The sequence below is a fragment of the Cyprinodon tularosa genome, unplaced genomic scaffold (assembly GCF_016077235.1).
Source record: "Cyprinodon tularosa strain WSP-4 unplaced genomic scaffold, ASM1607723v1 ctg704, whole genome shotgun sequence".
NCBI lineage: Eukaryota > Metazoa > Chordata > Actinopteri > Cyprinodontiformes > Cyprinodontidae > Cyprinodon > Cyprinodon tularosa.
In genome coordinates, this window is record NW_024039457.1 from 45831 (window position 1) to 73577 (window position 27747).

The window sequence follows — 27747 nt, forward strand, 5'->3', positions numbered from 1 at the left end:
ACTTGCTGGCTGAAAAAGGGGGGCTGCAGAAGTCCCCCAGCTGTTATTCACCAAAGCTGCGTTTTCTTCTCTGGTCATCCTATCAGGATGAAATATGGACACTGCTTCCCAATGTCCAAAAAGTATGATCATGGCATATGGCACAACAAACTACAGGTAACTACTTATCTTCAGGTAACACAGAATACATATCAGATTAAATATTACTACTTATACTTCAGTGATAGTATCTAGGTGTTACTGTATGTCTTGTACCATTTCCGTTGGTTGTGCTGTTCTTTTTACATCCCTTTGCAGGTGATGAAGCAGACTGAACATTTTTATCGTAATCTCCCTTTTATCTCCTCTTTCTTTCATCTGTTCTCCTTTTTTTCTGTTTTTCCTTTCCTGTTCTACCTACATTGCAGTGTCCATATAATCTGTAAAACTCCCTGCATAATTATAATAATGCAATTTATATGCATAAATCAAGCGGAACACTATGGCGATAGCCGTACTGCTCCACTTGTGAAAGTAAACTCTGTTGGGCTCTTTTTGGCTTCAAGACAATTATTCTTATTGCCATATCGCAAGATAGGACATTGATAAAAAAAAAAAAAAAAATTAAATTTAAATTACTGCAACATTGTCTTCACAAGTTTGCCAAAAAGTCCAACAGCAGCAGCTGGTCCAAAATATTCAGCCCGGTTCTAAAGTTCTTCCACTGACTCCCTTTAGCTCAGAGAATAGACTTTAAAATCCTTCTGTTAGTCTAGAAATCACAGAATAGATCAGCACCTCAATTCATAACAGATCTGTTGTCGGTGGATCATCACCTCTCAGGTCTTCTAGTTCCAGCCTACTCTGTCCACCCAGAACTAGAACTAAACATGGAGAAGCAGCATCTATGCTCCACTGATCTGGAACAAACTCCCATAAGACTGGAAAAGAGCTGAAAACCTGAGTTCTTTGAAGTCAGAGTTAAAAACTCAATAGTTTAAAGTTGCCTTTGACTGTGGAAGTTAAACTGCTAACTGTGTTATTAGTTTAAGGTTATGATCCAACTGTATTATTTTCTGTATCCTTGATTTTTCCTTAATATTTTTAACTTACTTTGTTCTGTGGTCCAATTGATTTACTTGTTTTAAAAATGTTTAAAACAATTTGACTGTATGATCTGGTTGAACTGTAAAGTGCCTTGAGATGACTTGTGTTGTGAATTGTTGCTATATAAATAAACTGAATTGAATCAAATAAAAATGTTTTTGCTTTTATTCTGCTTTTATTTTTCTTCTATTCTATTGTCTAATTCGTGTAAAGCACTTTGAATTGTCAATGTACTGAATTGTTCTATACAAATAAAATTGCCTTGTCTTGAAATCTCTAGTCCAAGTGGGGTGAAATAGGCATTTTCTGTTGCCTGACATCATGGTGACTCATCGAATCAGGGCTGCACTGATAATAGCTTTTCATACTTGTTACACACGTGCTCAACTCTGAGTGGACCTACTTAGAGTTGATTAAACTAACAGCAGCCATTGTGAAACCAAAAACTAGATTAAGCTTTACTATGGGGAATCTCTAAACATATGTGAACATTTATGGACTGTCGCTAAATAATAAAACCCACCTGAGAACAACCATAGATCCTGTGAAGGGTAAAAGCCATTTTTATTCGTATTTTTTTTTTTTATAATCCTACTGTAGATTAAACATTACCCGTGTGTGTATCAGAATGTCTAAGGGACAATTTTTTTTTATTATTTATGTTTAATTTTCAGGATTTAACTTATATTTTCTGTTTGTTTTAATTTTTTTGTAGCACTTTTTTGAGAAACTCATGTGAAATGCCCAATAAAAAGTCCCAAAATTGGGACACATGATTTTGCATTAATCTAGCCAATGTTTTCTTGGAAATGGTGCCTAGGCTAACTTTCTGAGATCAGTGGCTCAATGGAAATGTGAAGCTAAATTGCTGAATCCATCAGAACTTATGCGGTCATAAACTAACTTAACTGTGGTCATAAAGAACCAACTGGCTTCAGTTCTCTCAGTTGTTTACAGGAAGCCCATGAAATGGAACAGGTTTAATTTGTATGTTGTATTTTATGACTAACTGGAAGCTGGAAACAAAACTGCTATTTGAAGATAATAAACACACTTTGAACCTTAAAGCTTTCAGGAAATTTACTTCTGTTCCTGGTACTGCCCCACCCTCAACACAGGCGAAGCTTTGCTTCCTTTAAGGAAAGCTGTGCCTTAGTCTCTAATGCTGATCTTCAAAGTGCTCGTCCATTTGAAGAAACTGTAAGCATGCTTTCTTTTCTTGTTTGGAGGAAATGTCCTGTTTATTTCTGCTCTCTGAAGCTTAGAGAACAAGTTCAGTTATTATTTCAGCACAAAGTATTATCTCTACTGTCTTAAGACTAATCAACAGGATTTATAGGTTAGTTTGAGTTTGAACAGCATAATGAACATCTAATCTTTAGATGGGATTTTTAGATGTGTAGAGCACTGTTGACCAGATCAGTTTCATGGCTTTAGATGATCTGTCAAAAATCTAAATATGGGAAAGCTAAATAAAATAAATGTCCAAGTTTAAACAACCTTTCAACTGCCAACCAAACATGTTAGACTCCAGCAAGAACAATGTCTAAAGGCTATGCGGTTGTTTTGATAAAGTTAAAATCCATTTTAAAGTGTTATTGTGTTTTAACAGTGGTTCGTTTGATAAATGTTTAAGCAGAACCTTTGCGGTTTCTCTGTCAGGTGTTTTCATTGTCTGTGGTTTATGGTGGCTGTAAAATATCTTCCGTTCAGAGAGCAGATTTAAATAACAACCGATTACCTTAAGGTAAGTTAAACTGGACCATGGAATGGTAATGCCTTTAAATTTCTTAGGATGAAGTATTTAAAATTAGAAGTAACTTGTCATGCCGTCGTCCCCTACTTCATTAATCAGGACAGGGTCTCGGGACCAGCAGTATCTCAGACTTCCCTCTCAGCAGAGACCTCCTCCTGCTCTGCACAGGGAAGCCCAACTGCTCCCAGGCCATCTGACAGACATAGTCCCACCAGCTTGTACTGGGTTGTCCCCTGGGACTTCTCTCAGTGGGATGTGCCTTTAACACCTCCCGAGGGAGGTGTCCAGGGGGCATCTAGAAAAGATGTCCCAGCCACCTCAACTGATTGCTTTTGATGTGGAGTAGAAGTGTCTCTACCCCGAGCCCTTCCAGAATGACCAAGCTCCTCACCCAATCATTAAGGGAGTGTCAAGCCACCCTATGGAGAAAGCTAATTTCAGCCACTTGTATCTGCAATCCTGTTCTTTCAGTGCAGCATCTGCATTATAGCACCAGCCGTTATCGATCCATAGATCGATCTCTGGTTCTTGACCTTTTTCCGTTCAAGAACCATGGCCTCTAACTTGAAGGAGCTCATCTCATCCCAGCTGCTTCACAGTCAGTTGTGAACTGCCCCAGTATATAGAGTGGGTATTGGTAAGAGGGGCCAGCAGAACATCATCTGCAAAAAGCAGGGATGAGATCTGCTGGTCCCTATAAAAGACCCCTTCCTGTCCTTAGCTAGCAATAGAAATCTCGTCCATAACAGTTATGAACCAGACCGCTGACAGAACGCAGCCCTGATGGAGTCTAACATGCACTGGGAACAGGTCCGACTTAATGCCAGTAATGCGGACCCAGTCCTGCTCCACCTGTGCAAAGACAGGATAGTTTCTTGTAAAGGGCCATCAACTCCATACTCCTTAAGCGGTCCCCACAAGGCACTACGAGAAACCCTGTTGAATGCCTTCTCAAGCTCAACATATGTTGAGCACACAATGTTGAAATGCCGTATCAGACAGAACAACCTAATAACATCCTGACCTCTAAGGTACTCTGGGCAGATCTCATCCACCCCCATAGGCCAAAACAACAGTCAGAGACCTCCCCCCTACCCGATGGCAAAAGGGATGCAACCCTGTCATCCACTAGGGTAAACGCCAAAACGAGATAGCTGTGCTGGGGTGAGACAACATCTGGATGCCTGGACATCAACTACGTCACCGAATGCCCTCAGTACATTCAGCTGCAGGTTGCTAAACTAAGATTTTACAAATTATCTGCAATGAAACAACCAAGAATCCAGTGGACACCTGCAAAGGCTTTGATGGTTACCTTAGTCCCGCGGTTCTCAAAGTGTGTGGCGCGACCCACTGGTGGGGAATTGAGACGTGACAGGTGGGGCGCGCCAAGTTCCGGTGTGTGTGTGTGTGTGTGTGTGACTATAAATGTAGAACGTGTGAGAGCAAACTGTCCTTATAGCTGTATGTTGCCGCTTTTTAGACCAATCAAACCCACAAAGTAATCATTACTAGCCTACATGCAGTCTAATTAAAAGAACATTAGATATGAGAAAAATTTCACCTGGAACTGAAGTGCCAAAATAATGATTGACGTGACGTCGGCATATTATTTGTAACGGAATAAACTTTCGCGCCCCAGTGTTGCCAACTCAGCGACTTTGTCGCTATATTCAGACCCCTCCAGCGACTCTTTATCAAAAAAGCGACTAGCGACAAATTAGCGACTTTTGGAGACTCTTACGTGAAAGCACGTATCGTTCCTTTTCTTGTCCTCCAGCGGCAGGTGCTGCCGTGGGGCGCCTCCCCCATCCCAACCCCGTTCTCCCCCGCTATCGCAGGAGTCCCTCTCAGCGCTGCAGAGACACAGCATGTTTACCCTCAGCGTCCAGACTGCAAATAAAGCGCACATGCGCCGGGATTGGCGGCGCAGGTTGATCATAATTAACTGAATTTGAAATATTTTATCTTAAATAAATAGGACCAGTTTATTGAAATGACGTCTGACTCCACCCTGAGGCTCAGGTTTAATGCTCAGACTCATAGTAAATTCTGGTTTGGAGTGGAGAGGGAGTATCCACTCATCGGGCAGAGAGCTGTGTGCATTCTTCTTCCCTTTGCCACATCATATCTCTGTGAGATGGGCTTTTCAACTGTTGCTTCACTGAAAACAAAATACAGATCTCAGCTGAACATTGAGCATGACTTGAGAGTGGCAGTATCAAGCCTGCAACCTCGTTTTGAGAAACTGTGCAATGCAAAACAGGCTCATTGCAGCCACTAATGCAGGGATAAATAGACCTGTATTGCCAGATGGATTTCACTTCTTTTCTTTTATTAACAGATTGCAGAGTGGCACTTTAATTTTTTCTATCTTTGAGCTTGATACAAATTTTGACACAGCTGCATTTTTATTTTCTTTATTTTTGAGCTTGCTGTTATTTGATGTAGATAGTTTGTATTTAGATACTACTTGTTACTTCAATAAAATTGGAACATTTTAAGATTGTTGCATATTTCATTAGCATTGTGTTGGGGCGATGGGGACAGGCGGGGCTTGAAAATTCCCCCTTGTCCAAAGTGGGGAATGACAGAAAAAGTTTGAGAACCACTGCCTTAGTCACATTATTGAATCACTTTACAACTAACTGCTTGATTTTAGAAAGTTTGCAAATAAAGCAAAGAAGACCATAACTGAAGGATTGAGACCAACATACAGAGTATTGCAGCTTTCTTGACAAGTGATCAATGTCTTTTCATGATCTTTGAAAGACAAAGAAGACTTTAGAGGCAGTTGATCATTTTACAGCACCAATGGTGTAATGCATAATAAGAGCTCAAGTGCAAATTAATATTATTTGTTTCCTTTGCAGGTGAAACTAATAATTGTGTGTCTGGGCTGATGTGAATTGGAATTCAGCAGCATGGATAAGTGTGAGGACACACAAGAAGGAGTCCCTCCCTCTAATACCACTCTGTGTGGGGAACATAAGAGACACAACAAAACTCAGGGGTGAGATCACCTTTCCTTAATGACGATAGCCCTTTTAACACAGCATTGTTTCTATATAAGGCCACAATAGAAATTATCATAAGCCTCTGCTGTTCATCTTTGGTCCTGTATTAAGATCGAACAGCAGCTCAGCACGGCATCAGTGGATTTTTACAAACGGCAGTTCAGTGTTGCTGCCGAACCAGTGGCTTGTTGAGAGGTTTTGGTTAAGCAAGACTTATCTAAAAACATTAGCTGACTTTCAACACATTTTTTGAATCTGAATGAACAACATGAATTCATTATTGATCCTGAAAGAAGACTGACTGATAAGATATTTAAAGAATAATATTTACTTTTAATATGGGGGTCAGAGGGCCTGGTAGCTACGACGTATAGCAGCTTTGTCAGTCTGCCCCAGGGCAGCTGATGCCAAAATTAAGCTCACCTCAATCAGCATGTTTTAAAAAGTGCTTCTAACATATAACTTTTCTCTCAATCTGCAGTTTTACTTGGGGTTCCTAAATGTCTAAAAGTAGAAGGGGACGCTGAACTGGTATTTGGTTCCCGTGGTACCAAATACCAATTTTAGTCCTAAAAGCAGGAACCCTGTCTAAGGCTAGGCTTTAAACTTTCCTTTTCCGATAAAGCTTATAGTTAAATATAGAGAAATTATTGCTCATTTGCGTGGTGCATAGAGCATTAAGAGGTAGGGTAAACGCCCTGATCGGCAGGGTGGAGTTCAGTTTGGAAAGCTCTTTCTCCTTGGCTCTACCTTTCTCATACCTCATCCACAGTAGTCTATTTGTGGAAAAAGGGGGTAGGTGGAATATTTTTTTGGATGCATACAAACTCTGTTAACCTAAAGCCGCGGTTCTCAAAGTGTGTGGCGCGACCCACTGGTGGGGAATTGAGACATGACAGGTGGGGCGCGCCAAGTTCCGGTGTGTGTGTGTGTGTGTGTGTGACTATAAATGTAGAACGTGTGAGAGCAAACTGTCCTTATAGCTGTATGTTGCCGCTTTTTAGACCAATCAAACCCACAAAGTAATCATTACTAGCCTACATGCAGTCTAATTAAAAGAACATTAGATATGAGAAAAATTTCACCTGGAACTGAAGTGCCAAAATAATGATTGACGTGACGTCGGCATATTATTTGTAACAGAATAAACTTTCGCGCCCCAGTGTTGCCAACTCAGCGACTTTGTCGCTATATTCAGACCCCTCCAGCGACTCTTTATCAGAAAAGCGACTAGCGACAAATTAGCGACTTTTGGAGACTCTTACGTGAAAGCACGTATCGTTCCTTTTCTTGTCCTCCAGCGGCAGGTGCTGCCGTGGGGCGCCTCCCCCATCCCAACCCCGTTCTCCCCCGCTATCGCAGGAGTCCCTCTCAGCGCTGCAGAGACACAGCATGTTTACCCTCAGCGTCCAGACTGCAAATAAAGCGCACATGCGCCGGGATTGGCGGCGCAGGTTGATCATAATTAACTGAATTTGAAATATTTTATCTTAAATAAATAGGACCAGTTTATTGAAATGACGTCTGACTCCACCCTGAGGCTCAGGTTTAATGCTCAGACTCATAGTAAATTCTGGTTTGGAGTGGAGAGGGAGTATCCACTCATCGGGCAGAGAGCTGTGTGCATTCTTCTTCCCTTTGCCACATCATATCTCTGTGAGATGGGCTTTTCAACTGTTGCTTCACTGAAAACAAAATACAGATCTCAGCTGAACATTGAGCATGACTTGAGAGAGGCAGTATCAAGCCTGCAACCCCGTTTTGAGAAACTGTGCAATGCAAAACAGGCTCATTGCAGCCACTAATGCAGGGATAAATAGACCTGTATTGCCAGATGGATTTCACTTCTTTTCTTTTATTAACAGATTGCAGAGTGGCACTTTAATTTTTTCTATCTTTGAGCTTGATACAAATTTTGACACAGCTGCATTTTTATTTTCTTTATTTTTGAGCTTGCTGTTATTTGATGTAGATAGTTTGTATTTAGATACTACTTGTTACTTCAATAAAATTGGAACATTTTAAGATTGTTGCATATTTCATTAGCATTGTGTTGGGGCGATGGGGACAGGCGGGGCTTGAAAATTCCCCCTTGTCCAAAGTGGGGAATGACAGAAAAAGTTTGAGAACCACTGACCTAAAGCAATATGCATGGTATGGTTTTTACATGTCAGGTACGCCAGTCATTGTCCTTGACAAGGCACCTTACAGCAGAACTGCAGTTAGTCCCTGGACTGGAATGGCTATCACTGCCCCTACATAGTTAGGGACTAATTTCCCAATGGGATCAGCTTCATTTTCATAGTAGGCCACTTCTTTGTTTTTAATTATTTTGCTCAGGCTAATCATAAGCCCACAGTCCACCAAATGTTGAAATGGCAATATTATTGTAATTACTGTCAATATATAGTAGAAATTTTGAACAATCAGTAATTATGATTGTGATTACATGTGTATTAAATTGGTGCTATATAAATAAACTGGATTGAACTGAATTGGTGAATGACTAAATGCAGTATAAAGTGCTTTGGAGTCATTAGGTTTAATAAAGTGCTTCATAAGTACAAGTCATTTAATGCTGGTTTTGATACAAATTAATGAAATACAGTCTTCAAGTGTAACAAATGTATATATATAAAAAACGGTCATTATTTAACTTGAGGATATGTACACTTTGGTTAAATTCTTCCTCCATTTGTTGTCCACATGGACTCCGAATGTAAATATTGGTATGTCTACAGAACTTCACAGAATGGCTTTACTTTTTTTTTTTCCTTCTTCTTCTTTTCAGGATACATCAGACAATTAGAAATGACCCTGGACCAGAATCCATCTGTGAGTCCTATAAAAGCAACATCTCAAAGAACCAGCATTTTGACTTTAAATCTGCTGGCCCCCCATCCTCAGAGAGGTGAGCTATATCACTGCTGAAACTCTGCAAACTGAGTCAGTCTGAAATATTATTATCCTAACATGTGGTTAATATGAGAAAGCTCTCTTTCTATATTTTTATTCTCAAATGTAAAGTGGTGCATATTGGTGTTAATAGTTGTCCTTTTGGCCCTTTTTGATTGGTCACCATCAATACCCAAAGAGTGTTTTAATGTTAATTAACTGTTTTATTAATGTCATGGGTCATGGTTGAATTAACATTGGATTATGAGCTGAAATGTATGGTTTATATTGCCCATTTCAGTTTTAAAGTACTTAGTATTTGGCATCCTGACCTGGAAGCAAAAGTTCACCTCCTGTCTTCAAAAAACAAGTTAGCTGGAATTTGGAGCTTGTAGATTTGTTCTGTTTTTATTTTTCTTCCTCTCTCCACCTGTCATGTTTGGCATTACTAATCTTACTTCTGTAAAAATGTAATCTTAAATAAATAATAAAGCAGTATTGGATGATCAAGGGAGGTTTTTCATCCTGACAAGCCTCCCTTGGCAAAGCAAAAATGTTGGGAAAGGCACGGCACCCAGATTCCAATTCTGTTGCCATAATGTTGAAAACCACAGGTGAAAAAAAAAATAAACTGTACCTGATGTGAGTTCAGAAGCGCTTCGTTTTTACTGGCTATAATTTCTACATAGGCAGAGCAATCTTTCGGTTGGGCTTGTGTCATTGGAATGGACATACAAAGTGACACAATAGTGAGAACAAACATTAGATAGTGTTGTGTTATCAATAAAGGGTGTACGAGCACACTGTGTGATGTGTGAAGGTTTTATTTCTGCATATACAAAAGCACAGCATTACCTCAAACATTAACTTACTTTACACCACTTCCTCTAATTTGATATTGATGACTAGGGCTCTCCATTGACTGAAGTTGAATCGACTGAAAAGCATAAAGTCTCATAACTGCAGTGAGCTGATATGCTGCAAATACAACTTAAGAGTAAACTTATTGAGAATAACAAAAAATATGAAAAAAAAACAACTTGATACTTCATAAATAGTGTCATCAGCATATTTTTGTCATTTAGAATATTTAATTAAAATAAAAATTATTAGTAAAATAAAGGACAATATTGCATCAGAAATGCAGTACTTCTACTTTGTGAAGTTTGTGACATACTAATGTTTTCAATATTCTATGCTGGTTGTTTTCTAACCTCAGGACCCATTGTCATGCATGTTTTAGGTATTTGCCTGCATCCACACACCTGACTTTAATAAATGGGTGATTAGTAGGCCCCTGCAGCGGCTGCTTAACAGGGAACGCAATAATTTGATTTTGATGGAATGTAATGGAGCAGAAACATATCTAAACATGCAGGACAGAGGATCCTGAAGATCCCATCAGATTTAAATATTTCATAAGGTTTTATTTTTTGACATCAAAAGATTCTTATTGCATTTATTCTGTCTTCCAGTATGAAGGATATAGAACCAGGTAACAAAAAGGAATCCAGGGATCTGTCATTTAAAAGCAATACTTCCAAAGATCTTCACTTTGAATTTAAATCGCATCGACCTACAGCTACAGAAAGGTAAGGTGCATCTGAAAGCTGTTAGTGTTGGTCAATTGTGCCATATATATAATGTCATGATTGTGTTTTTTTCCAGAGTAATTACACTGAAAGTTTATGGCACTGCCATCTACCTTACTAATTAATGTAATTAATTATGAGATGATCTAAACAACAGAGAACATAAGGCTTTCATAAAGGACCCTTTCATGTTTTGCATTTTTAATGTTCCCTGACTGGTCTGGGGGGAAGAAGAGAAAAAAGTAAATGTAGATGGTCAATGAAGAGTCAAGTTGACATGTGTGTGTATCGTAAACTTTGTGCTTTATATATATATGATGATATATATCTCAAAGGATCACTCAGTCATTATTAACAAATTAACATACTATACCAAAGTTAAAAGAGAAATAATGACTTGTTTTTCAAGGAAGACATAATTTACAAACTTATAGATTAACCTACCTAACAACAGACCTTGCAAATTAAAGAGAATGCTGCTTTTCTCTAGAAACAGTCTGACCAATGTTTGCATTAATAAACAGAAGGGATTCAAGCTTGCACAAAATAAGGTGTATGGCAGTCAAATACACAAAAGCTTCATCCACCTTTAACAGGGCATTGCTAATTATCAGAGGACATCCACCCTGAAAACACTAAAGCAAGACATTTAAAGTGGAAAATAAAAAGTTTATACTAAGCCCAATTAAACAACTTTAAATGCTATCCATGTTATGATCTTGGCGCTGGTCACACGTTTCATTCACCTGCCTATCTGCGCCCAGTTCTCTTTACCGTTCATCTGATCAACCTGCTCCAGCCTCTATCTAACCAGCCTTCAACCAGACATTAGTGCCAGATTAACCGGGCCTTTGATGAGAGTTAATAATAATAATAATAATTAAAATTTATTGTCATTACACTGTCACACGTACAGAGCAACAAAATGAATTATCTGCATTGATGAGAGTTCTCTGGCGTACCTGAGAGTTTCTGATTGTCTGATCCTGACCCATTCTGCCTCTGGACCTCTGAGCCTGCCTGTTCCGTTTATTATCTGTTTCTGTGACATTTCTTCTGACACCTGCTGGATTCTGCCTTTTAACCAAACCTGAAACTGACTCCTGACACCGTTTTGGATTTCTCTTCGGTACCTCTTTGTATCTCTGACCTCCTGGCTCTGACTTCTGAGCACATCCTCAACACTGGCTTTTTTCATTAGCCAAGTTCTGATTTCTTGTCTGTCCTCCGACCTACGAGACTTCAGTGTCTGGGAATCTCTGGGCGGTGCCCACTGCATCTTGTTGGCAGCCAACCAGCTGGAACCAACCTCTTCCTCTGGGCAGGACTGAACTTTGTGGACTGGATGCGTCCCTGTTCTTTACAGTTCTTCTTTGATAAAGATTTAGTGGCGGAGAGATTTAGGTGTCTCTCCGCCTCAAAAACTGGGTCCTTTAGGTCTGAGCCTGACAATCCTGTCCACTTTGTGCAATTATATACCATTATCAGTATTAGGGACATGGATATGTCATGAGAAGGGGATGGACCAGGAACCAAAGAGATATAAATTTAACTCTATGAATCAATTCGGCAAGTCAGAACAAATGAACCAGAATTTTAAGGACACAGATGAAAATAAAATACATTTTAGAAACCTATGAAATCTGGAAATATTTTTACAAGGAAATGATAAGAAATATAACACCACAATTTCAGAATATTTTTTATCAACAAAACAATTATTGATGCTATAACTGTAGTAGTTAGAACAGTTCTCTTATGTTGTAAATGCTGGCCCAAAAACTTGCAGATAGGATTCCTGATCCTGAAATAAGTATTCAAGTTTGTTTTGTTTGAAGATGACAAAAAAAAAAAATCTGTACTGTGCTTACAATAGATCTAGGATGATATCACACCAGAAAATGATATGCTAAAATAGTTGGTTTGACAAAGTTAAATTGTCCTCAACTTGCACCTCTTTCGGATGTGATTATCTATAAAATGGCGGTTACTAGCAGTCATCATTCCCATAGGATGGCTTCAGATTGTTTCTCATCTACCTTCTGGTAAGTTTCATATGGCTGATAATTTGCAACTTATAGCTGATAACAGCCACTCTGGATGTGTCTAAAATTGTACGTTTTATTTACAATTTTTAGTTTTTTTAGTTTTTATCTACTTACAACTTGCCTTTCTGTATATACTTATACACACAAACACCTCCTGAATTTTTAGTAACATAAACATTCAACTGTTTCATATATCATAAAACTTTGTATGGTACGAGGAGAATTTTGAAGAAACAATATCCTAGAAACCCTTTTGATACAGCTTTTAATGCCACAGTTTTTCCACATTCAAATTGGTGGATAAGGACAGAATGTGACCTTATCTTTCCTTTCTAAGATTCTTGAAATCGGTGTTATTGTTATTTAACCTTTTATGTCATCATTCTCTTTCCAGTGAGGCTCCCAGTGATCGGTCTCCCAATCAAACCCAGCTGGACTCCATATTTATGGTCTGTATATTTAAAATTACTTTTTTCTGAGTTTTGTCCATACGTCCGTGCTGCGCTTTGTAGACCAATGAACTGTGAGTCTGTCATAGGTGATTCTGATGTTTGGCATCATGTTTTTATTCAGATGTATACCCATCTGACCATTGGTATATGCGGTTGATGCTGAGTCAAACAGACTGGGTCTCCAAATATGCAAATATGCTGGGTCTCCAACTTTTGGCAAGAGGCCAGATATACCCGGGAAAAAGCACCTAATAATGTCTGCCTTAATAATTATTCTGTTTCAGGTGCTGGAGGACTACATTGTGACTTTTATAAAAAATGAGTTAAGGAGGATCCGTGATGAACTAAGTCCATTTGACCTAAATTGTTCAGAGAGCAAGAGATATGATGAGCAGCTAGAAGATGAGGATGAAGAGAAATCCAGAGAGGCAATGGTGAAGATCACTATAAGCTTTCTGAGGAGGATGGGGCTGAAGAAACTGGCTGACCAGCTGCAGAGCAGTAAGATGACTTGTTTTATGTTTAACCTCCTGAATAAAAGACAAATTCCTGCATGTCTAATGAGGCATTCATACAAAACATGATTCCAGCAAATTTTCCACCCCATTCACATGCTGTTGCTAGGGGCACCAGAAGATCAGGACACGGGGCTAGTTAGAGAGACCACTAGAGCTGGGCAGAGGTGGCAGCCCAGGACCAGCTATGGATCTAATGGAGGACAGTGGAGAAGCAAAGAAAGAGAGTGGATAGAGAGAGTATCAATTAGCTTTTCAGCTTGACAGACTTGCTTTGCATTCACAGCAGTGGTGTCAAAAGTACACACATTTGTTACTCAAGTAGAAGTATAGATACTGTAGTTTAAAAACACTCTGGTAAAAGTTAAAGTATCAACTTCACCTCTTTACTCACGTAAAAGTGAAACCGTATGTGCTCCAAAAACTACTTAAAGTACAAAAGTATAAAGTGAACTTAAAAAACAAAAACAGCCAGATGCCACTATATGAATTAAAAGCTAAATTTCTCAACTATTTGGAAAAATTATTTGAGATAGGGCCAAAAATGAGGGAGGTCTGGTTGGTCTCCGTCTCCATCTCCCGATACTCTATTGCCTGTGTCCGACCTTTCAGACATTTCAACATCTTTTTCTGAATCAGCTATTGTAGCATGGCATAGACAATTCAAGTTTGCTGTTGAAGAACACCTGCTTGCTTCTGATTTTCTTTGGCGTCAACAAATGAGTGTCATATAATGCAAACACTAACCAATGAGTGTTTGCGTTATGACTAATCCAATTACACTAGTTTTCACTAGATGTGGATGCCGCCAATGATCTGGATTGTGTAACCTTTATCACTTATGAATATTAGCATAACTGAAGAAAAACAAATTAAATCAGAAATAATTAAGTTTGACTGCTCGAGGAAGTGGTAACTTTGTATAAACACACAGAGACAACAGAATGGTGCAAAATTAGTGATATGGTGTGTTCCTTTATTCAAGGAATCCAACCAGTCTGACATAGAAGGTGCTGTTTCCTATGGTGGTTATATGGGTCTAGCTCGCCAATCTGATCCAACAGACATTCAGAGTCCTGGAGACGGATTATGGAATAAGATCCTAGAACAGGATCCTGCAACAAAATTCTGAAATGGAAACCTGGCCAGTTCCCACTTGTCAAACCTTGTGATCTAATGAAGGTTTTAATCCACAAGGATGCATTTGCATCAGCGTCAGACAGCATCTCCTAGCTGGGCTGCTGCTCATCAGCCTTATAAGCTGCAGCTGTCAATTTAAAAAGCTGACATGTCATGTGACCATACAACCATGTGAGAACAGAATTATCTCATTTGGCTTTTTTGTTGTGGTAAAGAAATTAGGGAGAAGGGAATTTTATTTTAAGATAAATCTATAAATAAACAATAAATAAAACTGAATACAACAAAATGGAAACAAATTTTCCTGGTTACAATTCGATGGCGTAAAATAAATATTAAATAACGAGTAACATCGGTTTTAAAAATGTAAGGAATAGGAAGTACAGATACTTGTGTTAAAATCTAATGAGTAGAGGTCAAAAGTTGGAAGAAAAATAAGTGATGGAGTAAAGTATAGATACCTAAAAGTTTACTTAAGTACAGTAATTATGTATTTGTACTTCGTTACTTGACACCTCTGGTTCAAAGAGGGTTTCTTTTCCCTCTTTCTATCTAATAACTATTCTAATGTCACTAGAAATCCCCCCTTTGTTTTATTCCACTTTTAAATGTGTTTTTACATACAGACAACATGTACATCACTTGCTCTGATGGCATCATGTTTGGTGTGAATGCACCACAAACAGGCAGAACCAAATCTTTTCATGTAAACATCTCAAAGGTAAATGTTTTTCCATGATTTTTCAAAGATTTACAAAAACTATTTGTTGTGGTTTTTCTCATATAGATAATCCTCCTATTTGTCAAAATAAACTAAAATCTTCCCTAAAGAAGAGGTTCCAGTGTGTGTTTGAGGGAATTGCAAAAGCGGGAAGTCCAACCTTCCTGAACCAGATCTACACAGAACTTTTCATCACAGAGGGGGGGGCTGGAGACGTTAATGATGAACATGAGGTCAGACAGATTGAAGCAGCATCCAGGAAATCACACAGACTAGAAAAAACCATCAGACAAGAAGACATCTTTAAAGTCCCACCTGGAGCAGATGGACCAATTAGAACAGTGATGACTAAGGGAGTGGCTGGCATTGGGAAAACAGTCTTAACCCAGAAGTTCACTCTGGACTGGGCTGAAGGCAAAGCCCACCAGAACATCCAGTTCATATTTCCATTCACCTTCAGAGAGCTGAATGTGCTGAGAGGGAAAAAGTTCAGCTTGGTTGAACTTGTTCATCACTTCTTCACTGACACTAAGAAAATCAGTGACTTTGGACCCTTTCAGGTTCTGTTCATCTTTGATGGTCTGGATGAAAGTCGAGTTGCTCTGGATTTCAATAATAAAGAGATGCTGACTGATACTACAGAATGTACTTCCGTGGATGTTTTGCTAACAAACCTCATTAGGGGGAAACTGCTCCCATCTGCTCACCTTTGGATAACAACACGACCAGCAGCAGCCAATCAGATCCCTCCCGAGTTTGTTGGCATGGTGACCGATGTCAGAGGATTCACAGACCCACAGAAGGAAAACTATTTCAGGAAGAAATTTAGAGATGAAAAGCTGGCCAGCAGGATAATATCCCACATGAAGACATCACGAAGCCTTCAAATCATGTGTCACATTCCAGTCTTCTGCCTGATCACTGCTACAGTTCTGGAGGATGCAATAAAGAAGGGAGAGGGGGGAGAGTTTCCCAAGACCCTTACAGAGATGTACATTCATTTCCTGGTGGTTCAGATAAAAGTGAAGATGGTGAAGTATGATGGAGGAGCTGAAACGGATCCACACTGGAGTGGAGACAACAAGAAGGTGGTTGAGTCTCTTGGAAAATTGGCATTCCATCAGCTGCAGAAGGGAAACCTGATCTTCTATGAATCAGACCTGACAGAGTGTGGCATCGATATCGAAGCTGCCTCGGTTTACTCAGGAGTGTTCACACAGATCTTTAAAGAGGAGAGAGGGCTGTACCAGGAGAGAGTATATAGCTTTGTCCATCTGAGTGTTCAGGAGTTTCTGGCTGCTCTTTATGTTCATTGGACTTTCATGAAATTTGGTGAAAACCTGATGGAAGTAACACCAACAACCTCAAAGAAGCATACCTTCTTTCAAATGCCAAAATTAAAGTCCCTTCACCTGACAGCTATTGACCAGGCCTTACAGAGTCCACATGGACACTTGGACTTGTTCCTTCGTTTCCTTCTGGGATTGTCCCTGCAGACCAATCAGAGACTGTTACGTGGTCTGCTGGCACAGACAGAAAGGCACTCTCAGACCAACCAAGAAACAGCTCAGTACATCAAGGAGAGGATCAGTGAGAATATGTCTGCTGAGAAAAACATCAATCTTTTCCACTGTCTGAATGAACTAAATGACAGCTCTCTTGTCGAGGAGATCCAAAAATCTCTTAGTTCAGGAAGTCTTTCCTCTGATAATTTATCTCCTGCTCAATGGTCAGCTCTGGGTTTCATCTTAGTTTCATCAGGAGAAGATCTGGATGTGTTTGACCTGAAGAAATACTCTGCTTCAGAAGACGTTCTTCTGAGGCTTTTGCCAGTGGTCAAAGCCTCCAACAAAGCTATGTAAGTATAATTGTCAAATGACCACAAACAGGTGGTTGAAAGTGAAAGCAACCATATTTTGACATTTTTCTGAAAATGTTTTGACTCCCAGGAGTCAAAATAGAATTGTCAATTATTGCTTCCTGCACTTGAGCAACCTGCAGGTAATGCACTAATGCTTTCAACACATAGAGGCCCATCTTCAAAGGTGTATTCAACCGTCTATCAACTGCGTCATTGGATGCTGTTGTTTTGCATGAGTTGCATGATGAGACTGCTTATTATTGCCCCACTGACACTAGCCCTCTGAAACCGATCTGTGCCGAGAGGTTTATATAAAGGAATTTTCTGAGATAGCATCTGGAAATATATCTATTTCATATGTAGTAGATTTTGTGATAGCTAAAGTCATTTTTTTCAATCTGAGCTAACCTTGTTGTCAGGATTCCACAATACAGTAAGTTGTGAGCCTGAGAGGTTTGATTTTTAAAGTTCTATGATTGGCACACTTAATATAACTTAAGTCCTGCTTATGGACTGTTGTAAATATAAAGCAATAGTAAATGCAATTAAAGCTGTGTAAATAGCACACTGATTGTGACCAAATCCATCTGTATTGTCGATTTAAGGTTCAAAACAGCATAATGCAAAAACTATATGATTCGAACAGCCATCTAAACAGCTTTACATTAAAGAAAAAAGTTGTTTTAGTGATAGGTCGTTCCTTAAATTATTTAATACAGGTATTGTATATAAAGAAGGATGTTTCTATGGGTAAAGGATTTTTGAAACAACTAAAAAATAAAGGTGAGGGTAGAAAAGGAAATCTGAAACTGATGAATCATATTAAGCAATAATTTGTACCTGTCCTACCTCATTTAGAGATCAATTAGAAATGAACTTTTAATTAAGCAGACACAAAGCTGTCCACGGGTGATGCTGAGAAACTAGTCCATGCATTTGTTACTTCAAGGCTGGACTATTGTAATTCTTCATTATCAGGAAGTCCACAAACTGTAGTTAAAAGCCTCCTAGCTTCTCTTCCTTGGCTATATATCGGGGGGAGTTACCTTTTATGGGGAATTTTCTGCAAATTATGATTTGCTTTAAACACATGCTGTACTGAACTTTATTTTCCTTTTACTCCACTCTCCTCTATTCAAAAATGTATGGTAAACTAATAAACATAAACAATTAGAAGCAGCAGTTGATTCTAAGTTTGCTCTAGTGTGAGTCGGCAGCTTTAAGACTCCTGAATAAATGTTAAAACGTTTTTCAAAAAAACCTGAGTAAAAGTGTGGTTGCCTCTGATTTAAGTCTCATTTCTGTGAGAATTTGCACTGGGTACCTGTAATATTTTCTGGAAGGATTACCTTGATGGTCAGCAAACTAATTGGGAGGGTCAAATTAATTTCATATGTAGTTGATAAAATGAATTCTGAATCTAAATTGTTCAAATTTTCTGACTATGCAGACTCAGTGGCTGCAACCTCTCAGAGAAAAGTTGTGAAGCACTGTCCTCAGTTCTCAGCTCCCAGTCCTCTAGAGTCACAAACCTGGATCTAAGTAACAATGATCTCAAGGATTTGGGAATGCAGCTTCTGTTTGCGGAATGGAAGACTTCAAAGTACATCCTGGAAACTCTGAGGTAAGAATAAAATATGTGGAAAAAATTTTCCTATTTAAAAAATAATTTCTTGTTTAAGGCTAGTTCAATTAGTTTTATTTTTTACTTTTACATATGTATCAGAAATCACAACTGATCACATATACGTTATTCTTTATAAGAAAATTCAAATTACCTATTGAGAGAAGGAAATCACCCATATCAATTAAATACACAAATGTGTGACAAGAGCCTGTATAATTATTTGCTAGTATGTTTCAACCCAGTCTCATGGGAAAATGTACCACCACTACATTGGTCCACACTGCAAAACGTAGTGGAGGTACATTAATGGCCATTTTTTTGTGGTACTGTTACGTTTCTTCTGCCTATACCCTTTCTATTGTTTTACGTCCTAGTCACGTGACTTTCAAGATTCCAGCTGAGAGAAGAAAAAAAATATTTATATGGCCGACATTCGCTCATTTTTTTGTGGAAAGATTAATAACTTGAGTTTGTTTTTGCATTAAAATGAGTTTTGATTACATTTCTAGTGAGAAATGTATAGTTTGTTGTCAGAATATTTACTCAGGGAATGTACATATTCACTTGCTTGTTCGTTTCTTGCAAAGATTTTTCAAGATAATGTGAAACTGTAACGTTTTGGTATAAACATGGCTGAGATTTCTCTAACTTTTAGTGGGAAAATCAATAATTTCAATCAGTTTCTGCATTTAAATGGGTTTTGATTACATTTATAGCGAGAAATGTAGGGTTTATTTACATAATATTTACTTAGTGAACATACATAATTACCCACTTGCTAGTTTTTGCTACGATTTTTCGGATCTCGTCAGGATTATGTGAAATTGCAACGTTTTGGCTGCTACCCATCACCTAGCATTTAGCTGCTGCCCCGATTCAACATTGAATTCTTTGTGATTTAACTCCATCTGACGGATCAAACCCTCGCCACTACGTGCGTTGCGTCTGAGGTTGATTTTCAGATCAATGCATTACGTCGTAGCATACGGGAGAAACTAATGTTGACAAAATGATCATGGGTTAAGATCGGATGTGTTTTATTTGGAAATCTACCAGATCCTATGTGCATTTAACTTCCTGTTTGGTGCGATCTCATTGATGGGTTTTGACCAAAGAGGAACTCCTTTTTGCTTACTTGTTGGAATCATTAACTGCTTTAAAAAAATATTATTATTATTATTATTATTATTATTATTACTATGCTTTTCAAATAATGATTCTTTATTGGATTGTCAGCAAAAATTAAAAAGAAAGGAATAAATCTTAATGTTTTGACTTCGGATGCATTTTGACGCTATCACGAAGGAGGGAGGAGGAGGAGGAGGAGGAAGGAGGAGGAAGATGGAGGAGGAGGAAGCAGGAGGTGAAGGAAGGAGGAGGAGGAGGAGGAGGAGGAGGAGGAGGAGGAGGAGGAGGAGGAGGAGGAGGAGGAGGAGGAGGAGGAGGAGGAGGAGGAGGAGGAGGAGGTTTAATCCAATTAGTGTTATTCCTCCATGGCTATTTCCTGAGATAAATGTAGACATGAGACTTATTGAAAAATGATTGGAATTTAAATGAAATATGGATACAGACTGATATATATTTAAGAAACTCATATTATAATTACCTTAAAATATATTCTGATGGTTCTAAGAATTTAAAAGGGTGTGTGGGAATAGGAATATATGTACCAGAGTTCAAAATACACATTTCTAAAAGAATTTCAAATCAACTATCTGTTTTCACAGCAGAGATGGTGGCAGTTATACTGAGTTTCCTATGGGGGGGGGGAGGTCAGAGCAGACAGGGTGGTGGTCTGCACGGATTCCAAAGCAGTTTTAGAAAGTATTCAGGGAGAAGGAAATGAAAGGAAAGATTTAGTATTAGAAATTCAGCACAGTTTATTTAGATTATACAGGAGTGGCATTGATATTTGGTTTTGTTGGGTTCCAGCACATGAAGGAGTAAAAGGAAAGGAAAAGGCAGACTGCAGTGTGGACCAACGTAGTGGAGGTACATTTTCCCATGAGACTGGGTTGTATGTTTTTACTCTCAAAGAAAATAAAAAAATTGAAAACCACATGAAAAAGTCAAGAAGTTCTTCTTTTTTTTTGGTCCATGTGTAATAAAGCTTCTTCTCTTTGTACAACAGCAGCTTTCATAGAGTCCCATGAATCCTTTGAATTGCTCGATATATGAAGCTATGTTCAGGATTGTCTTAATGTTTCCTCCTGGTCTCCTTCAACTTTTGATTCAGTTCTTTTTGCAGTATTCTTATAATTGTTTTTATTGAATTTTTTTCATTAAACAGATTTGATTTTATACTTTTAATACAGTTCTTTACATATGTAAGGTTTGTTGTTTGAAAATACTTGAACCACCTTTTTGGAGGCACATTACTAACACAGAATCTTATATAGTATGTTAAAAATCAAAACCTGGGCTATGAAAAAAGTCTCAGTTTTTACATAAAAAAGAGTCAATTAGGGTGTTAGGACATCCTAAGACCAAACTTAATCAAATATGGTTTTATAAGTATGGATTGAGTATACTGCATTTTGGTCAGCGTTAAATAGAGATTAGTTTAATTTTGCTTTGAATGCCTTTTTTGTTTCCATACCATTAATCTATAACCCTTTTGTCAGGACTCTAGTGCACTTGACATACTGTTCAGAATGAGGGAGAGATAACTCCATCCTAAAGTTATTAAAAAAACTTTACCTCTATGATTCTGAATTACTAAAGCATTATAATAACCAAAAGCAATAAAGGAAAATGCTAGTTAATGGTTCAATGATGAATCGTTAAAGGCTATTAGCCCCTAATATTTAAAACAAACAATTGGGCTTAACACTTATCAATTATCAATGACAAGAGGCAGGTAATCAGTCCGGACTGAGTTAATTTGACTTGCAAATGTTAATACCCTTAATTATGATCATGATTGGAGTTTCTAATGATCAGCCAGTAAACATAAAATAGATGGTGTCTCTGTATATCGGCTTTTAACTTATAAAAGATAATTCAATAACATTTGGAGACAAATTGAACACTGATATGGAATAACCGAATACCACAATTAAGCTATTTTGAATTTATTGCCAATAATTTCTTATGACAGCAATAGACAGGTTACAATGTTTGGTTAATGGCACTGCTTGAACATACTACAAACTACTAGGATAAACAATAAAAGAAAACAAAGCAGTAAACTGGGTGATTTTGAGGTAGCAAATTCATTTATCTTAGTTAGTCCTCATGGTAGCAAAATTAGTAATCCTATAAAGTAGCTTTCGATAAGTTAGTTTGGTATGCCAGAATTGATTTAGGTCTCTGTGATTATCAGCGTGCTCCACTCCCAACTCTCAAAACCTAACTTGGTGTTGGCGTGAAGGTCTTCCATCTTATATATCGGAGACAGGGCGTTGCATAGCAGAACCATAGGCAAGGGTAAATGGGCAAGAAGCTTATTTTCTTGTTGGGAAATTTGACATTTTGACAGAAGTCTTAAGATAATGATTGTAACAAAGATTGTGCAAGTGCTGGCTGACATTTTCTTTTTTTATTGTATGAAATCAAAGACTGCATTTACATTTGTTAGTATACTTTATACTGTGTTACCTTAACTAAAAATAATCAGATACATCAAGCAAAGAATTTTATATCAGTTTATTCTAAGACAGGTAACCAGGTTGCGATTCGCCATGATGGTCTACCATCTTAAAAATACAGACTCCGGTAAGGGATAAAATAGTCCTAAGGGGTGGAATAACAAGTTGGATTGAACCATCCCCAAGAAAGCGAAAAAGACAAGGTTGCTTGTAACAGTAAATGCCAGCTTGTAGAGACTTCACTTTTGATGACATGGTTACATCTGCTTTGTCAGGGCAGTTGACACACAGCAGTGACGTGCTTGAGTTTAGTGTTCGTTCAGTATATCTTTTAAAATTTAAATTTAAAACATTAAAGGTAATGGCAGCAATGGCACACTATTCCAGGTCGACACATAGGACTACCGCTTTGTACAATGCGATTGCAATCATTGTAGAGTTTCTTAAAAGAAACATTTTGTAAAAATACTTTGATACAATACAAAAAAATATTTATACATCTTTATAATAAAAAACATCAGAGGTTAAATATGAAAACAATAAGTTATTACAAGACCACGTGCCAAAATCACTATACAGCCATTCTGAAATGAAGCAACAGAGGCCCCCTCTCAAACTGTGCAAACTTCTCGCATAAGCGACATCATCTGCTCTCTAAATATGAAAAATTGTTTAATTTTTTTGAATGCTAATGTTCATTTTTGACATTTTAAATCTTTTTTGAATTCAACCCTTGTTTTCTTCTCATACCTATTTTTAAAGGAAAGTTAAATGACCAAAAGATACACAGACCAATTTAAATGTATGTTATATGTTTGAAATGAAGTCAGTTAAATTGAAATGATTAAAAAAATAATTTAACTTTCTTTAGTTTGAACTGCTGCAATCTCTCAGGGAAAAGCTGTGAAGTTCTTTCTTCAGTTCTTGGCTCTCGAGCTTTGAGTCTAAAAGAACTGGACCTGAGTAACAACGACCTGCAGGATTCGGGAGTGAAGCTTTTATCTGTTGTACTGGAGAGTCCACACTGCAAGCTAGAAATTCTCAGGTGAGGCAAGAAGCATTCTATATCCTGTTTGTTTATTTTTTATATCATTTTTCCAGTTTACTTTGTTGCCTTTATATTATTTCATAAGCTGTTATACTCAAATCAGAGCAATGGCGTAACGAAACAACAATTTTTAAGCAACATTATCTGGGTGGGCCTCATATGAAGTACAACACCCCATCAGCTTTTTCTCTGGTTTTCAAGAGTTTTGCATAAATTGTTTATTATCTAAGCTATTATTTATTAATCTAAGCTACTGGTTTCTAGATTAATCTAAATACTGAAACCATTTGAATATTTTCTTATCTCAACTTTTTATGGAAAAAAGCTGACCTTTCTGTGTGTAGATTGTCGGGATGTTTAATCACAGAAGACGGCTGTTCTTCTCTGGCCGATGCTCTGAGTTCGAGCCATTCCAACCTGAAAGAGCTGGATCTGAGCCACAACCATCTTGGAGAGCATGGACAGATGGAGTTGGTGGTTGCACTTTCTGATCCCAGGTTTAGACTAAACACTCTCAGGTATGGAGATAATTGGTGCAGAAACTATTTGATGGAGGAGAAATATAAAAAAAAAACACATCCAGTGTATAGCCGCTCTAGTCCCCTATGCCTAGGAAGGCATAGGGGACAGCAGAACTTTATCAGAAAAGGACATGCAATAAAAGTCTAAATATTGTTACTGGTAAATATTCCATATAGACGTACTTCCCCCGAACTATTTAGAGGTCAGAACACAGATTTTTTTTTTCCAAAACTGAAAAAATAATCTTGTAAGGAGTCTTAAAGATGGACAGGCATGTTCTGAGCATGACCATAATTAATGTGATCAATTGGTTTTTTATTTGTACAAAGTTAACAAATAATTCTTAGTTTTTTTATAATAATTGCAGTGTATGCTTGTTTCTCCATTTACACCAACCCTCTGAGACCAATCCGTGTCTAGTTCAGACTGAGTTTGGATCAGTTAACCGTGCCAAGCTTGGCTCTTACGACCATTTACACTTTACATTAGCACAGTTCCTCGCCTCCTATCAACGGTCCATGATGCTGCAGCTCTCAAGGCGGGAATTAGGCAAACAAAAATAGTGGCCCCCATAACACTCAGGAACTTATGTTTATAATATTATTGAAATTTCGTTGTTTGCGAAATGTCAGTTGAAGGAGGCTTCTTTCTCGGTCTCGGCATCATCCCCGCTCCCAACATGCTCTTTTGATGAAATTTATAGTTAATAGGCTGAGATGAAGTTTGTGTTGTGAACAGATGAAGAGATCTTTAAATTGCAAAGCGGGACATGCCGGAAAACCTGTAAAATAAGTCAGCTGACTGTAAAATGGCTAATGTAAATGGGGTATAAGTTATACTTAATATTGCATTGCTTAATTAATTATAAATTTATATTGAATTAAACTGCATTAAACATAATGTAAGCAAGAGCTACAAATATTTATACACAGCCTGATCACAGGCCTACATGTTATAAAAAACATGGTTTAGTTTTTCACCCTCTCATTTATATACTATATTATTTCCCCTGCTAATTGTATTGGCAAAAGGCATTGGACACAATCTGACTCGCAGCCAGCTTGATTGTGCCCGTAACTATTCTTTCTCTGTGGAAAGTGTGGACTTAAATGTTGATCTTTCCATTAATGCCTTTAATATGTATTTACATCTAATGCAAATAATATGTAAACATGGGAGTTTACAATTTACAGTAGTAGCCATTCCAAATGTCCCCCCTTTCCTTGATGGGCCCATGGCTGGTCCCCTACAATTCATTTTGAAATAACTAAAATATTCTTTCTCTCATGAAGAAGAAGAAGAGAAGCATCATTTCCTGGTCAGACCCTGTAATTGAGTGAAAGGGTGGAGTCAGATTAAAGAAATATGCACGCCCAGGAGAAGGCCGGTGGCTGGAAGTTGCAGGGGATTTTGCTGCCATTCGGCTAACTTTTCACTGGGGAAGTCCATTTTGAATGGCTGCAACTATATATAATAAATTTTACAACGAATTGGCTAAGGACTGCTGCTGAGTGGAATTAAGCAGAGCTTGGGATTAAAGCAAAGGAAATAGAGCAAAATAAGGGCAACGGAGCCTCTTGCAAAGATGGAGGAGTTGAAAACTGGGAACTATATGTGTCACAAATACCAAAGAGGCACTAGATGTGGCTGTGATATAGGGGGAAGGAGCACAGTGGAGACAAGGTAAAAAAAAAAAAAAAACATAATAATGTTCACAAACCAGGAAGTAGTAAATTCTCTTAAGAGGTTTTTAGGTGACTTAAAAAAAACAGTAAAACTTTAACCCAAAACCTAGTGTAGGGAAGGCTGGTTATGGTTGTCCTTTGGTCTGCTATTTGAGTAAGGTTCAACACACAACACAGAAACATTCTTTGATACATTGATTCCATTTTTGGTTTTCTTTTCTTATTTATCCTTTTAAAGCAAGAGTTTTTTCGTTCTTTGAGTTAGTTTGTTTTCTCTTTTAATTCTTTGTTCAAAAGGAGAATCAGTGAAAATGGAACTGGAGATTAGTTTTCTTCTTTGGTTCTTCACTTGAGGTCCAGCTTTTGGGAATGGATGCTGCCCCATTAATGTATGTCTGAGTGTTCTGTCTCCAGAACTTATTGATGATTCCAAAGAAAGATAGTTAGCATGAAACTAAGGGATTTCTGCTGCATTGCACAGCATCCCCAGAGAATGCACTTCATTCTCAGTTAGTGTTGTTCGCTGTTTTAATACCAGTGTTGGATTAGGATTAGGCCAGTCTGTCACATTAGCTTGGACAAATGCAGTCTTAGGAAAAACATCTCTATCAAATGAAAAGATACCACTTTTCCTGAAACCAGCCTGAATATTCTCCACATTGCTACTAGAGGGAAAGCTTTGGCAATGATTTTTGGTATTCCATAGATGCTCATGGTTTTTTTCAGGATTACACAAGATGCATTCACCTGACGCAGTTTTGATATGCCTCTTCAATGAGCCGAAAACTGATAGATCAAGAGCCTCGAGATGGTGGGATGAGTCTCAAAAAAGATGGAAAAAACCCTTGCTTCAAAAGGATAAAGAAAAAAAAAATCTCGACTATTACATGATTTTCTGACTTCATTTAAATCATTTATCCCATTTGTTTAGCACTTAATTTATTGTTGATGCTCTTATAGTGTTTTATAAATTAAGCTGACTTGACTTACCTAAAAATCCTGTTTTGCTCTTTCTAACTTCTGATCTGCTGTAAATAACTATTGGATTTAAATCTATCATCAAACAAACTTTAAATCCTTCATATGCATTTTATTCCTATCGATGCTTTACAGTTGTGGTGCTTTGTTTTGCTAAACTTTATGATGTCCATAACAAGTCAGTGATCTGTGTACTGAGCCATGTAATGTCCATGTTCGCACACTGAAAGAGATGATCTGACGCTCCTCCTCCTTTCAGGGTGGAGCCTAATGGAGTCCAGTGGATGACACCAGGTCTAAAGAAATGTACGTTTTTTGATGATTTGATAGAACCATTTTTAAACTGACTCCACTCGTTCACGAGTAATCATTAAAGCGTTCATGAATCATCAATAACTGCAGCTCATGAAGTTTTTTCTCTTCGTCAGATTCCTGTCAACTCACTATCAACAGAAAATCAATGAACAGAGAGCTCATACTGTCTGACAACCGCAGGAAAGTGACCCGCATGGGGAAGAGTTTGTCTTATGCTGATCACCCAGACAGATTTGATGTTCCTCAGCTGCTGTGCAAACCTGGTCTCACTGGTCGTTGTTACTGGGAGGTTGAGGGAAAAGGAGAAGTGGATATATCTGTGAGCTACATGGGAATCGGAAGGAAAGGATACAAGAATGATTGCTGGTTTGGGAAGAATCAACATTCCTGGAGTCTGTCCTACTCTGATACTGGTTATTCCGTCTGGCACAATGCCAAAAAAACAACCGTATCCTTCTCAACCGCTTCTTCCCATTCCACCTTCTATGTCACCAACAAGGTAGCAGTGTATTTAGACTTTCCAGCAGGTGTTCTTTCTTTTTTTAGAGTCTCATCTGACACCCTGATCCATCTGCACACCTTCAGCGCCACATTCACTGAACCCCTTTATGCTGGATTCACAGTCTTTCCTAATTCATCAGTGTTCCTGTGCTGAGGTTGCAGAGAAACCATCTATCTGTTGAACACATTATTGATGGAAGCAGCGGTCCTTTTGAGTTATCTGAATCACTAGAATCACTATAATAAAATGATTTGTTAGAGATAATCATTCACCAAACCCTTCTGCTAATGCATCTAGTTTTGCTTTTGCGATTAAAATGAACGTCTTGGTCACATAAGGACTCACGCTGGCAGCCAACACTGGGCTGTGTGTAACAGCGGTTACAGGTCAGGCACAG

General features: G+C 38.2%; 1 protein-coding gene across 1 annotated transcript; it reads left to right on the top strand.

Moving 5' to 3' along the window:
* Positions 1-2179: 2179 nt before the first annotated feature.
* On the top strand, positions 2180-27747 carry LOC119772264 (NLR family CARD domain-containing protein 3-like). Its single transcript, XM_038268605.1, has 13 exons — positions 2180-2286; positions 2749-2833; positions 5716-5855; positions 8651-8770; positions 10230-10346; positions 12789-12843; positions 13131-13347; positions 15289-17080; positions 18534-18707; positions 23172-23345; positions 23693-23866; positions 26793-26839; positions 26962-27747. The coding sequence occupies exons 3-13, from the start codon at positions 5767-5769 to the stop codon at positions 27501-27503; spliced, it is 3501 nt and encodes a 1166-aa protein (XP_038124533.1). The 5' UTR covers positions 2180-2286; positions 2749-2833; positions 5716-5766; the 3' UTR covers positions 27504-27747.